The following is a 16,216-nucleotide window of genomic DNA, read 5'->3' on the forward strand; positions in this document are numbered from 1 at the left end:
AAGGATCATGAGAGATTACTACAAGCAACTATATGCCAATAAAATGGACAACCTGGAAGAAACGGACAAATTCTTAGAAATGCACAACCTTCCGAGGCTGAACCAGGAAGAAATAGAAAATATAAACAGACCAATCACAAGCATTGAAATTGAAACTGTGATTGAAAATCTTCCAACAAACAAAAACCCAGGACCAGATGGCTTCACAGGCAAATTCTATCAAACAGTTAGAGAAGACCTAACACCTATCCTTCTCAAACTCTTCCAAAATATAGCAGAGGGAGGAACACTCCCAAACTCATTCTATGAGGCCACCATCACCCTGATACCAAAACCGGACAAAGATGTCACAAAGAAAGAAAACTACAGTCCAGTATCACTGATGAACATAGCTGTAAAAATCCTCAACAAAATACTGGCAAACAGAATCCAACAGCACATTAAAAGGATCATACACCATGATCAAGTGGGGTTTATCCCAGGAATGCAAGGATTCTTCAATATACGCAAATCAATCAATGTGATACACCATATTAACAAATTGAAGGAGAAAAACCATATGATCATCTCAATAGATGCAGAGAAAGCTTTCAACAAAATTCAACACCCATTTATGATAAAAACTCTCCAGAAAGTAGGCATAGAGGGAACTTACCTCAACATAACAAAGGCCATATATGACAAACCCACAGCCAACATCATCCTCAATGGTGAAAAAGTGAAACCATTTCCACTAAGATCAGGAACAAGACAAGGTTGCCCACTCTCACCACTCTTATTCAACATAGTTTTGAAAGTTTTAGCCACAGCAATCAGAGAAGAAAAAGAAATAAAAGGAATCCAAATCGGAAGAGAAGAAGTAAAGCTGTCACTGTTTGCAGATGACATGATACTATACATAGAGAATCCTAAAGATGCTACCAGAAAACTACTAGAGTTAATCAATGAATTTGGTAAAGTAGCAGGATACAAAATTAATGCACAGAAATCTCTTTCATTCCTATACACTAATAATGAAAAATCTGAAAGTGAAATTAAGAAAACACTCCCATTTACCATTGCAACAAAAAGAATAAAATATCTAGGAATAAACCTACCTAAGGAGACAAAAGACCTGTATGAAGAAAATTATAAGACACTGATGAAATTAAAGACGATACAAATAGATGGAGAGATATACCATGTTCTTGGATTGGAAGAATCAACACTGTGAAAATTATTCTACTACCCAAAGCAATCTACAGATTCAATGCAATCCCTATCAAACTACCAATGGCATTTTTCACAGAACTAGAAAAAAATATTTCACAATTTGTATGGAAACACAAAAGACCCCGAATAGCCAAAGCAATCTTGAGAAAGAAAAATGGAGCTGGAGGAATCAAGCTTCCTGACTTCAGACTATACTACAAAGCTACAGTAATCAAGACAGTATGGTACTGGCACAAAAACAGAAATATAGATCAATGGAACAGGATAGAAAGCCCAGAGATAAACCCACACACATATGGTCACCTTGTCTTTGATAAAGGAGGCAAGAATATACAGTGGAGAAAAGACAGCCTCTTCAATAAGTGGTGCTGGGAAAACTGGACAGCTACATGTAAAAGAATGAAATTAGAACACTTCCTAACACCATACAAAAAAATAAACTGCAAATGGATTAAAGACCTAAATGTAAGGCCAGACACTATCAAACTCTTAGAGGAAAACATAGGCAGAACACTCTATGACATAAATCACAGCAAGATCCTTTTTCACCCACCTCCTAGAGAAATGGAAATAAAAACACAAATAAACAAATGGGACCTAATGAAACGTAAAAGCTTTTGCCCAGCAAAGGAAACCATAAATAAGACCAAAAGACAACCCTCAGAATGGGAGAAAATATTTGCAAATGAAGCAACTGACAAAGGATTAATCTCCAAGATTTACAAGCAGCTCATGCAGCTCAATATCAAAAAAAAAGAAACAACCCAATCCAAAAATGGGCAGAAGACCTAAATAGACATTTCTCCAAAGAAGATATACAGATTGCCAACAAACACATGAAAGAATGCTCAACATCATTAATCATTAGAGAAATGCAAATCAAAGCTACAATGAGATATCATCTCACACTGGTCAGAATGGCCATCATCAAAAAATCTACAAACAATAAATGCTGGAGAGGGTGTAGAGAAAAGGGAACCCTCTTGCACTGTTGGTGGGAATGTAAATTGATACAGCCACTATGGAGAACAGTATGGAGGTTCCTTAGAAAACTAAAAATAGAAGTACCATACGACCCAGCAATCCCACTACTGGGCATATACCCTGAGAAAACCATAATTCAAAAAGAATCATGTACCAAAATGTTCATTGCAGCTCTATTTACAATAGCCAGGACATGGAAGCAACCTAAGTGTCCATCAACAGATGAATGGATAAGGAAGATATGGCACATATATACAATGGAATATTACTCAGCCATAAAAAGAAATGAAATTGAGTTATTTGTAGTGAGGTGGAGTCTGTCATACGGAGTGAAGTAAGTCAGAAAGAGAAAAACAAATACCGTATACTAACACATATATATGGAATCTAAAAAAAAAAGGAAAAGAAAAAAAAAATGGTCATGAAGAACCTAGGGGCAAGATGGGAATAAAGACACAGACCTACTAGAGAATGGACTTGATGATATGGCGAGGGGGAAGGGTAAGCTGGGACAAAGTGAGAGAGTGGCATGGATATATATACACAACCAAACATAAAATAGATAGCTAGTGGGAAGCAGCCGCATAGCACAGGGAGATCAGCTCGGTGCTTTGTGACCACCTAGAGGGGTGGGATAGGGAGGGTGGGAGGTAGGGAGACGCAAGAGGGAGGAGATATGGGGACATATGTATATGTATAACTGATTCACTTTGTTATAAAGCAGAAACTAGCACACTATTGTAAAGCAATTATACTCCAATAAAGATGTTAAAGAAATATTCATGGAATAAAACATAAATAAGAATTTCTCTTCTGTCTTAAGTGCACACCTGTACTGCAGCTTGAATGTTTCATGAATTCAGGCTCAAAAAAAGACATGGCAAAATAGAAGAGACTCAACTGAAGACTTTGTCCATTATTTGTATAGAAAGTCAGGCATGGAACTGGTAATAAATAGTAATCCTGAGGATATTTACTTATTTATCTGCTTCGACTTTATAATGCCTGTTTTCTTCTAAACGACCATGTGGAATGAGCATCTCTAAAAAATGACTTCCCTATCTTGGTTTGCAAGCAGTTCCCCAACAAGCTGCACTTTATTTCTGTACTTTACCACAAAAGGAACTGCAAAATCAGCCTCTCACTTTCAGGGAACTCTTTGTAGCCAGGTTGGTCTCTGTTTTGGTGGAGAGCTTGCTGTTAAGAGAAAACAGACTGGGAGTTGATTTTGTTGTGTGTTTGAAGTCAGCTTTTTCCTGTCTCTCTTCCTCCATTTTCTGCTCTGTGTAATTTTGGGCATGTCTACTTCCTGGGCTAGGTGTGTAAAGGTAGAACCTTAGCTCTATTTCCTTGTTGCAGTGTTCACGCGGCTTGGCATAACACTTTGTACATTGTGGGCATTTAATGCATATTTGCCAAATCAGGAAATGGAAAATGTGATGCAATCAGTAAAATTTGCTCCAGGAGAATCAGTGTTGTATAATGGAAGAAGCTCAAATGAACTATTTAACCTCTGTCAACAACAGATACCTTGCAGGGTTGTTGTGTGTTCTAAATGACACAAGATGGGTGCTTAATTGATGTTATTTTTATTTCAGCCAAATTATGGAAGTTAGAGCCAGCTTAATGAACTTAATTTGTCTTTATTGTTTTTCATGTTTCACTTAGTACCTAAATATTATTTTTTTGATTTGCAAAAAGTATTTACTCCGTCTCTAATTAGTTATCTGTGCTGAACTTTATACACTACGAACAAACCAAATGGATAAAGGTATGCAGTGAAACTGGCATATAAAATCATACACGTTTAAAAAATTATTTTTGGTTATCTTCTAACCAAATGCTATTTAAAAATATTTGCACGTGTATTTTATCATTATAAGCAATAATTTCTCTGAACACTAAGAGTTACATGATGCTGAACCCACCCCCCTACCCCCCCCCCCCACCTTTCCCCAAACCTCTCCGATGTTTTTGATTTTCAACCAGCAAATAAGATCAACAATAGAAAAGTGTTAACTTATTTAGCCTTGTTGGGAAATGCTTTAGTGAAATTTCCAAATACTTTATTTCTTTAAGGGCCCCACACTTCATTTTAACCATAACAAAAATTTCTCCTCTTTACTTTTTGTAGTCTTTTTTGGGGAGAAATTTTAAAGAATTCAGAGAAATAAACGTACTCTAACCCATTCTTAGTGACTCATGATAATAATTATGAACATGAACACTCTCTGGAATGAAGCCGTGGACCCAGTTAGTTGCTTCTACTAGAGATTTTCCCCCAAGCGTGTTCTGTGGAAGTGGCTAATTGATGTTGCTGGTCAAGAGGGCTGCGTGGTTAAATATGTTGGGATATATCATTTTGTATGATTTTTCAGGTTCTTGATATTCTTACAATGTTGTGAAATTCTGAAACAAAGGATTGAATCTGAGGTGGCTCTGAACTTATTTGAGTAAGGAACTCTTTTTAAAAAAGATATTTTAAAAGATTCCATTAGGAAACACTATTCTATACTGAATGACTCTGTTGTACTTTTTGAATTTCTTTTCTTTCTTTTAAAAGATGTTTCTCTCTCTTCCTGGACAGTGAAACTGTCAGCTATGACTTCTTGCTTCTGGCAATGTGCCTGGATCCAGAGGCTTTCCCCTCGGTGGTCTGAAAAACTAGGTAAAAGACTACATGTATGAAATAAAGTCTCTCTTATGAGTAAAAGCCATGAGATTTAGTGCATGGAATTTGTGACACTTATTATGGCTTCTCAGTAGCACTTTGTTTGTTTAAGGTTGTTGAATAAATAAACTTTAGCTAAGTAAGATAATACCGTTAGCAGCTAACCACACGTACTTGTCATTAAAAGAGGGACAAAACTTGCATTCAGATAAGGAAGGTTTGATTCAGTAATTGTATACAGATATAGCACCGTGTATCAGTATACAACTGACCCAGCCATCCATTGACATTTACTTTGTTTAGACTTCTGAGAAGTTAAACTTTTTCTTCCCATTCTGCACCTGGACAGCTTGTAACTCACTATCTCCTTCTCACCTCCGTCCCCACTCCAAGCCATATCTGTATTGAATTCTCTAACTCAGTGAGAAACTTTAAAATCTTAGGGTTTTCTTTCTTCACGCCTGGGGTCCCTCTCCCCTCTCACCGTACTCCACGCTCACCCGTTCTGGCATCAGGCTCTCACCTCTGCTCCTGAAGACAGATGCCAGTCTAGCCCATGGGTACTCTTCCTCCTACTCATCCGCTTTTTCTCCTCTCTGTTAAGCCTGGAGTAATTCCTGCTCCATCAAGAGTAAACTGTCTTGGTAGCATGCTCTGACCCAAACAACCTACCAACAACTAACTGAAACTTGACAGACATATTTGTTGAGAGTGATTTCTCGACTTGTCTCTATGAATTGGAGGACCAAGGTGTTTCAAGACTAGAAAAAAAAAAAAAGCAGGCTTCCCTGGTGGCGCAGTGGTTAAGAATCCACCTGCCAATGCAGGGGACACGGGTTCGAGTCCTGGTCTGGGAAGATCCCACATGCTGCGGAGCAGCTAAGCCGGTGTACCACAACTACTGAGTCTGCACTCTAGAGCCCGTGAGCCACAACTACTGGAGCCCGTGCTCTGCAACAAGAGAAGCCACCGCAATGAGAAGCCCGTGCGCCACAACGAAGAGTAGCTCCCATTCACTGCAACTAGAGAACAGTCCGTGCCCAGCAACAAAGACCCAACTCAGCCAAAAATAAATAAATAAAATAAATAAATTTATTTAAAAAAAAGCGCGACATATCAGGTTTGTTCGAATTATCATCTCTTTGATTATTCTATTTTGGTATCTTCGAGATATAGCCATAGACCAGGAATATACTTTGGATTACAAATTCCAAACTCTTAAAATTATTGCAAAGTAGAACTGGATGTCATAAACTAATTATGAATAATATAATTTCTCTTCTGTCAAAGTTAGGCTCTTGTCTTGGGAAGGGGTGGGGGCAGGTAAATGAAGAGGATAGGGATTGACTACCATGATAAACTAGAATACAATATACTTACAAGTGAGCTGTAGGCTACAACTGTGAGTCATGTTAACTATCAAGTACAATATAATCTTTTTTTCCAGTCTATTCATCTTTTCAACAGAGTAACTATAATTAATAGATATTCTATATTTAAATATACTTTAAATTGTAAAATGTATAATGAATTAGACTGAATTTTTTAACTGCAAAGAACATTAGAAAAAAGAAACTATGATGTTAAATCAACAAAACTGCCACTTCAAAAATGGTCAGATATCGGCAAATTCACACGGCTCAATTGAATAACATTTTTTATGCTCCATGTGCTTTCCCTGGTTCTCTCTCACTCTTCTGTAATTCGACTTTACAGAAGGTAAGGCTTTGAGGAGTCAGTTGCCCTAGCACAGTGCTCTTTCCTCATGCCACACTGTCTTAAACCAAAATGACTTCCTAAGCACAGCAAGTCATTTGAATATGCACATGAATTACAGTATCTATTCTAGGAAAATGAACAGTAAAATGACAGAATAATCATGTGAATATGTTTTAATTAACATCATCCCTTAATACACACATCTTCATGTAACTCAAATAACATGCTTATAATACCATAGCAGAATAAGAAGAGAATAGTGGGTAAAAAGATTTACAGAAAAAAAAAAAAAGAGATAGCTCTTATGTAACAAATTCTGGGTTTGGGGGAAATTTGGGAAAGGTATATCTCTTGCTATTTTATATCTCTTTTGCTACTTGCTATTGGGTTGGATCAAACCCAGTAACTGCCATCACTTAAAGGGGAGCTCATTCATTGTTTTTGTTTTTTCCTTTTACCTTGATTTTCCAGGTTGTATGCTTTCATAAAGATTTGTAAATAAATTTGCTCCAGTGAGGATATATTCTAATGATCTTGTAAGTAACAGATAACTCAATGTTATAAACTCATTTTTTCCAGTGTTCTTTAAACTAAGAGCCACAGTATTATAAAGAGACAAAAATATAATTTGCTCTCTTAGCATCTGATGTTGGCAATGATTTCAGTTTAGAATTAGCCATTTTTATTTCCTTCAGAAAATATAATTGGCCACTTGTGCTTTTTAACTAGTATGAATGAAACTGTAAATACAGCAATTTGTTTGATTAAGGTCTATGGGCATTTTTCTTTTACTGAAAATTGACTTTGATTTTATTGTACTAGATACAAATAACTTCTATAGCAAAAATAAAATGTTACATTCTTGATAGTCATTTGTGGAGAGAAGAGAAAACCCAGGTGCAGCTCTTCTGCAGTTTTTGTGACTTTTAACTGATTTGGCTTATAATTCCTTCCTACTTCTTGCATTGGGAATTCATTTCTCTGTGCACTTTGCTGTTTCTGTACACATCTCAGGGACTAGAAATACTAAACCCTCATTTCCCCACATATAACCCTTTTAGAATTTCACAGTCAGAAGTGTATTCTAACCCTGCAACTAGATATCACCTTAATTCTCATTTCCTTTTGCAGGATGTCTATATCTATATCTGTATCTGTAGCTCTCTATCTATATAACATTTTTATACCCATTTAAATATTTCTGAATTTGGAAGGAAAAGTCTTTCTTTTGCTCCCTCTGTCATGGATGAAGGCAAAGTCCCCAAACTTGTTTCAAGCTATGGAAGGCTTCTCTACCCAGCTTCGCATTCTAATAGATCAGAGATCTCAGATGAACTGGCTTCATTTTTTACAGACTCTGAGATTCAAAATAATTTCTTTGAAATTCAGTAGAGAAAAAAACTAGCCATTTCCTTTCCTAAACAGCAGCATGTACCAAGTGTTAGGGAGTTACGTTGTCAGTTTATTCTTAGCCGTTTTCCGTGGAAATTGATAAAATTATTGAACAGTTGAATTTTTGAGCTAGGGGACCTTAGCTGTAGTATAAACTCATTTTACATATAATGAATGTGAGTTCTCTAGACATGATATAAAATGCTTAAGATCAAAGGGCTAGCTAGGCAATTAAAAAATATAGAACTTCAATAATAAAGTGGTAAAGAAAATATTTAGATTTTATGTGTCTTTTTTTTGTTTCAATGTTTTAACTCAAAAGACCAGCTGCTGGTTTGGTCTTCTGCTTGCATGGAATTGACTTGGACCTTTTGGATGGTATTTCTCCTGTGACATTGCCAAAGCTTGGAGCAACCCACAGTCTTTTCAGATAATTATCAGTTTTGAAAACTTGAGTTTTCATGATCTTGCTAGTTAGTTTAAAATATGTGTGAGAATAAAATGCTAAGACAATTTATCTATATAGGGTTTCTACATTTCTGGGATCTTTGAGAGAGTTCAATAAATAGAAGGTAGAAGATCTCCTCAGAACTGAGTTGAGTGGGGCCCTTGCATTCTGGTAACTATCTGCATAGCCAATCTGACCAGAAGGCACCTGTGTTCTCAGTGTCCCTAAATCTTCAATTTATTATGTTGAACCATTTTATAATTTCTCCAAATGATCGAATCTCTGCAATGTCAGATAGTTCCATCCAGTTACACAGTGGAAAATTTCTGGGGTCATAACTCAAAATATTGAATCTTAAATAAACTGATGATACTTAAGAGCCTTGTGCTGTGATGTAGGAAATTATTAAGTGGAAGTGAATTAAGAGAGAAGGACAAAGAAAGCAAAATGGATGAGGTTATACCAAGCATGTACTTAACTGTTTACTGGAGGGATCCTTTTTTGATATGCAGAGCCTTAAGTTAGGGAAATGTCTTTTTCCATCACACAATACATTTAAAAAAGTCACCTTGTATACAGCTAAACTTTTGTTCAAACATCTCAGCAGGGAGAGTAGAGAGATATAACCAGGTGTTTCGCATTATTCAAACAGTAATAAGCTTACTGTTGAGAAATTAAACATGGACAGTCTCTTCTCCCTCATCTAAAGTCACATAGATACCCTATTTGGGTACTTCATTATTCTTACTTACACTTGATACTTATGCATAGATTCCTGTATGTATCAATTCTTCTTTCATTCCCAAAATAACACCATTCATTTAAACAAAAATATTCAGAACACCTGCCATGTGCCAGGTAATGGGGATATAGGATTCTATAGGTCTGAAATGGTTTCTGACCTGCCTCTCAACCCCAAAACAATAAAGACAAATAAGAAATGTAAGAAGAACTTATGTTCAATCACTTAATTCAAGTCATTCAGCTTAAAAACTTGGGTACATATCTGTTTCAGTGTTGGCCTTAGAAAGCATTGCTTTTTATGTCTTACCTGAAGGATCTTATCACCAGGCTGCAGCAGGTTGGATGCTGGTCCATCAGGCTGAACCCTAGTAACAAAGATACCCTATAAGTCAGAAGTAACAGAGGTTAGGATTCTATTTTCAAGAACTAGATCTACTTAAAAACTTTTTCATTCACATAGAAAACAGTGAAAACAGATTAAAAACAGTTTACACATGTGAGGTTAAAATATTATTATAGTATTTTAAGCAAGGCACCACCCTCTAAATCAAGTTTAAGAAAAGCAACATTTTTACTTGCACAAAAATGCTCATATTGTTTTTAAAGTGCACTTATGATTTATAAATTAATTTCATGGCATAGTCTTGATTTCTTTCTTAAATAATTTGATATATGGTTCTAAACCATCTTTTGTGTAATTTTGTATAACTTCTGAAGTTGTCTTAAGTTATTCCTCATTGAAAATGTCTCCTATCTGATAGGTTGTAAATTCAACATACACTTTAAAAACCTTACTAGAATTACATATAAGACTGGTTTATTTTAATGAGTATTACTTTATATGTTACTGAGAATTTTAAAGTAAAATGAACAAGTTAAACATAAGAAAATTCCAACGTATAAAGTTTGCATCTACATAGTTACAAAATTCCTAAATTGATTTAGTTTATAAAAAAGTCAAATTAATTTTACTGATCATGTACACAAAGCAAACACTTATTGAATGTCTACCATATGCTAGGCCTTGATTGTTGGTGTTATAGAGATATACAGAATATATTTTTTGTCTTCAGTGAGCTCACTATATAGTAGAAGAAAAGTCAAGAAAACCGACTATAAGACAGTGTGAGAAGTGTTATGATAGAGGTAATCAATATAATAGATTATTTAAAATGTTGCATCCAGCTTAACCTTAATGTGTTGGAGCTTCTAAGAAGAGGAGATATCTGACACGGAATCATAAAGGACAAGTAAAAGGTATCCACACAGAAAAGGAAAGATATTCTACACGGAAGGGATAGCACATACAGAAGTGAGAGTGCCTGTTACATTCAGGAAGCTGCAAGTAGTTCTATTATGACTGCAGTGGTTGTGGAAGAGTTCGAGTGGATGTGGTTGGGAACATGGGAGAAAATCATATCAATCCCCAAAAGTAGCTAGGGACCAGATCAAGATGGGTCTTTAATGGACATCTTTATCAGTTTGAGGAGCTACTGAAGTACTTTAAACATGATGGTGACAAGATTTTGATTAATATACTAAGAATGAACTGATGAGTGGATAAACAAAATGTGTATATCTATTCAGTGGAATATTATTTGGCAATAGAAAAGAATGAAGTACTGACAACATTGATGAACCTTGAAAACATTATGCTAAATGAAAGAAGCTAGTCACAAAAAACCACATATTGTATGATTCCATTTATATGAAATGTCAAGAAGAGGCAAATGCATAAAAATGGAAAGCAGATTAGTGTTTGCTAGGGGCTGGGAAGCAAGGGGAGTGACTGTTAATGTGTACAGATTTCTTTTTAAGGTAATAAAAGGGTTCTGGAATTAGATAGTGGTGACGGTTGCACAACTCTGTGAATATACTAAAAACCACCTAACTGTAGACTTTAAAAGGATGAATTTTATGATATGTGAATTATATATCAATATGGCTCTTATTGTTTTTAATTCTTGAGTATTAATAGAAGATAATATTTTAATGACTTTGCCTGTTATTTAGAAAATTATCTCATTTACTGATCTGTAAGCTTAATAACTCTCACTTAAACCCAATACTTTGTGTGTGTATGTCTTTGTAAATGGTTTAACAAACAGACCCTAATTAAAATATTTCTATGTGTTTTAATTTAGCATTTTAGATCTTTATGAAACATTAACTTAAGGATTTTGAATGATTTTTATCTTTCTGATTTTAACCTGTTATCTTTCCCATTCAAAGATGAAACTACAGTAGGTGTTAAAATATTAGAAAACTGCATAACTTTAACCAGTAATTTGACTTCTAGAACTTATGTTAGGGAAAAAACTGGATAAGTATGCAACATGTATTTACTAATATGTTCATCACGGTATTATTTGTAATAATAAAAATTGCAAATCACATGTAAATGTCTAATAACAGGGGATTGATTAAATAAATAAATTATGGTAAATGTATACAATAGAACGATATGTGGTCATTAAAAATGAAGTCCTAGATGACAGCTATAGAAGGACACTAGTGCTTAGAGAAACAAGCAAGTTATAAAACATTATGTGCGGCATAATACTATTTTTGCTGAAACATGTTTAAATGTATATTTGTGTGGGAAAATATCTGGAAGAATATACTCCTAAACATTAGCAGTGGTTGTACTGGGTAATGAGACATCATATATATGTATATTTTTTTCTTTCTTTTTGCTTTTCTGTTTTCTAATTTTTCTACAATGATTAGGCACTAATAGCATTAAGAAAATAGTAATAAAAACTTAAGAAACCTTTTAGGTTAATGGTGTCACAATTTGGTGTGATGTTCAAACAGCTAGTTACTTTGGTCAGTTCAGTTGTACAAATGGTCAGTTCAGAAGGAAAAAGAAAACTGGTTGTTTGAAAGGGACAGTTAAATAAGGCACAATGACTAATCCACCAGACCAGTGAATGGCACTGGTTGTGAAAACACATATAATCCTTACAGTCCTTTTCATACTGGGCACATAACTCTCATACTCCATCCATCCAGGAGACTGTATGAGTACTCAGTTCCCCTGGTGGTCCCCCTCTTTTGCTGTTGCGGTCTCTGTACAACAGGCAGAATGACACTGCATCTCTGGATGCTGAAGGCGAAGTTGTTTTGGCTATTATTTTATCCCAGCAGTCAAAGTCTGTGCTACCTAGTTAATTTTGATTGCCGTTCTTCAGCTTATTGTACGGGAACAGTTTTAATAATCTTTGTATGAATCCAGACCATAGGAACTGAATTGTGGCCGTGATATCGCAATGCTGAGAGGAACTAGTGACACTCCACAACCTGACTGCTGAAAGAATATCAAAGTCATGTCTCTATAGCAGGTTTAATTTCAATCATCACAAAGCTCTGCGGGGTTCAACCACTGTTCTGGAGACTTGCTTTGAAGCTTTCTCTTGTGGTGGCCTGAGTCTTCCTAAGCATTTATTGCTGTTTTCTTAAGTGTTAATATTTCTTTTCAATCAATAAATTTTACCAACTAAGAAATTGCTACTGCTCATTGGCATAGTTTCTCTTTCTCTCTGTCTCTTTCTCTCTCTCTCTCTATATATATCCTATCAGCCAGCATATTGCCACATTAGTCAAAACAGATAGCAATGAGTGTTATGTTTGATAATGGTCTGTAGCATTCATTATTTTTGGAGGTGGAATGTTTCCCCAAAGACTGCCTGAAAAGGCCAGTGCCCTGATTTTTCACTGTATTTATGTATTGACATATAAACACTGTCATATGAAAGAGACCAAATAACTCTGAACCCATTTTTGTGGTCTCTGTTATGATGAATATTGATGAGAAATATGAAAACTTTGACACTGTTTTCAAAAAGTTCATTGTAGCAGTGTGTCACCCTTTCAACAAATTCATTTTCTTTTGAGACTTCAAAGAACACTTTGACACTGATGACAGACTTTGGTGAGGAATCATCCGACTATTTGTATTCTGAAAATTAGAACAATAACTTCCCACTGATTGGTAAAAAGCCATCTTCTAACTTCCAAGCATCAGTAAGCCATCTTGTATGTATCAAAGATCCAAATCATGGCATATGACCAATTTTATAACTCTTCGGGCAAGATCTAAATTTCTTGTAACATTTGCGGAGTGCTAAATGTGAGACAAACTATCATGCAATACATTCAAACTAGTGAAATAATCTGTATACCTAAAGTGATATAGCAAATCCATTTTGCCCAAATAAGGAAAATACCTCAGTAACTGTTTTTCAATGAGTAGTGTATATTAGGTTTTTTGCTGCTGCTATAATAAGTTACCACAAACTTAGTGGCTTAAAACACCACAGATTTATTATCTGACAGTTCTGTAGGTTAGACATTCAACTCAGGTCTCACTGGGCTACAACAAAGGTGTTGGCAGGGCTGCATTATTTCCTGGAATCTCTAGGGGAGAATGTTTCCTTGCCTTTTCGGAAAAGCTTTTAGGAAAAGTCCACATTCGTGGTCCCTTTTTTCCATCTTCAAAGCCAGCAACTGTGCATCTCTCTGACTATTCTCCTACATTCACATCTCCCTCTGACCACAGTCAAGAAAGATTCTCTGTTTTTAAGGACCTATGTGATTAGATTAGGCCTACCTGGATCCAGGATAACGTCCTCATCTCAAATTCCATAATTTAATCTCAACTGCAAAGTCCCTTTTGCCTTGTAATGTAACATATTCACAGGTTCTAGGAATTAGGATGTGGCAATCTCTGGGAGGCCATTTTTTTCTGCCTACCATATAGTGAAAGAAGTGAATAAGAGCATAGTTCTGGAGTTAGCCTGTCTGTGTTCACCATTTATAAATTGGTGACCTTGGGCAAGTTAATTAACTTTTGTGTACTTAATTTTTCCTCATCAGTAAACTGATTATAATAGTGGTTTATACCTCATAGTTATTAGATTAAGTGAGTGAACACATACAAAATACTTAGAACAGTAGATGGCACTCAGTATAGGGTCTATAAATGTTATTATAATTATTGAAAGTCTGAAGGTTGAGCTACAATCCAGGGTCTTTCTTTCCAGCAAAGCCTGCAATAAGAGATTTCTGAGTCTCCCAACTGCACCAGATTTACTGTCAGAAAAGTCTTCATTACTCTTAGTCTTAGAGTACATTGAAAGGCCGACATTTGTTATCTTTACCTTGAATTCCCAACAGATAAGAGGATTTGCATCTTTGATTTAGGGAAGGGGATGGGAAGAGGGCTGGAAAGTCTCTCCTGTATCATCTGTGGTTTCCTAGTGGTGGCTGTCAGAGATAATGGCTCCAATTATTGTTTACTCTGAATAATGGACATGGGTCCCAACAAGAGGGCTTTCTGATGGTTCTTAATAACTTTTAGAGGCTACTTCCTTTGGTAGCTCCAAGCCAACATCAGCTCTGTAACAATGGCTGCTAGAGTCTAGTTACTGGCTTATGGCATTTCTGAGTGTGTTTCTCTAATGTTTTGCACCTCATCACCAGCTCTCCTTAGTGGCTTGACAGCACAGTGGTTTTCCCTTAGCACCACCTCTAGAGGGCATCTCACAACAGAGCAACAAGATAAGTATTGCAGTCCTTTCCAAAGAATGCAAGTCTTTTCTCCTATCAGACACCAATATCTGGGTGTGCTTGAGACAGACACAGACACAATGGACTCATGTATCACGGAGGGACCCCCATAGGTTTGAACCAAAGCTAATCTGGAGAGCGCTGGCCGGATGCTACAAATAGGCTTGATCTTTTGCCATTTCATGTTTCTTCCCCAGTTTTTAAACCAGTCTTCATATAAGTCATAAATGAAGTTTTTCCAGAAGTACCCATAATGGGTTTTTAAAAAGTTTTACTTTTCACAAGTAATTTTGTAAATGGATGAGTACGGAAGGTTTTACACAGTGTTAAAATCTGACCTTGTCTTATTGGTTACCTAGTCTCTGCATCTCTGGACGTAAACCTTGAAGGACTCAAGGTTCCTTGAAAGTTAGTCTACAAGGCCAACATTTAACATTCTAACTTTAGAGGAGAAAGGAACTTTTTATGGCTTTTTAATGATGAAGGTGAATGACTGTGACAGTCTCAGCTATTGTAAATGTAGACACCAATATAGAACTTGTCTTAAGGGAATTACAACTTCAATTTGTGAAATACGCTTTTCTTTAAAATTCTGAAAAAACTTGGCTCTAGCTGATGCTAAGAAATTGGTTTCTAGGAAGGCCATATCTCAGATAAAAATTGCATACAATTACAATTACAATTCAGAACACATTGGTTATATATTATAGAATATGGTATCATATGCTTTCATATAATTATAAAAGTTCAAAGAGCGTTTCTGGAGAAAAAACTGACCCATAAAAATAGCAAACACAGACATAGATTCAATAGCTTGCAAGGGGAAACTTTTTTTTTTTTGGCCAAATATTGGCAAATAATTTCTTTTCATGAATTGAGCAAGGTTAATATTAAGCTATGATGCAGCTCATAGAAGCAGCATTACACATACACAGTAGACTGTGTTTACTTAATCCCTGTGATTATTAGAAGACACATCAAGAATAAAAGTGTTTCAATAGCTTTACTCTCTATGAGTCAAAGTGTGAAAACAAAATATTTTAAGGTTAATTGCTGAGAGACAAATCTTGAGCTTTGAACAATTTGCTACCTTAACAACTGAGGAATTTATATGCAGCAAGTGAAGAGATTTATCCCATGACCATTAGAAACTAAAGGAGAGGGGAGAGGGAGGAAAGGAGAGATGGAAGGAAAGGAGAGAAAGAGAAAAAAAGGAGGGCATTGGCACCTGCATATGATGATTCAGTGTATGACTGAACTTTAGCTGACAAAACAATGAAATGTAAAATCCATAAAAAATGAACAGAAAGAATTGCTTTAGAAACCTAAAAAATTTGAGCCTCAAAAGACAGAGATACAAATTATACAACTGACCAAAGTCCTCTAAAAATTTCACAAAAATCTTATGCACAGATGTTTAAAGGAATTCAAAACTCTCTTTCATTAATTTTTAAATAAAGAAATATTGAAATAAA

General features: G+C 35.7%; 1 protein-coding gene across 3 annotated transcripts in view; it reads right to left on the bottom strand.

The window, feature by feature from the left end:
• LRRC7 (leucine rich repeat containing 7) overlaps positions 1–16,216 on the bottom strand; it is a 533,218-nt gene that overhangs the window by 26,249 nt on the left and 490,753 nt on the right. For all 3 annotated transcript variants that reach the window (XM_082418775.1, XM_082418774.1, XM_082418778.1), the window contains one exon: positions 9,478–9,552. In XM_082418775.1, coding sequence (XP_082274901.1) covers positions 9,478–9,552 — 75 coding nt within the window. The remainder of the gene's footprint in view (positions 1–9,477; positions 9,553–16,216) is intronic.

Source organism: Balaenoptera physalus (assembly GCF_965194825.1).
Source record: "Balaenoptera physalus genome assembly, chromosome: 1".
Lineage (NCBI taxonomy): Eukaryota > Metazoa > Chordata > Mammalia > Artiodactyla > Balaenopteridae > Balaenoptera > Balaenoptera physalus.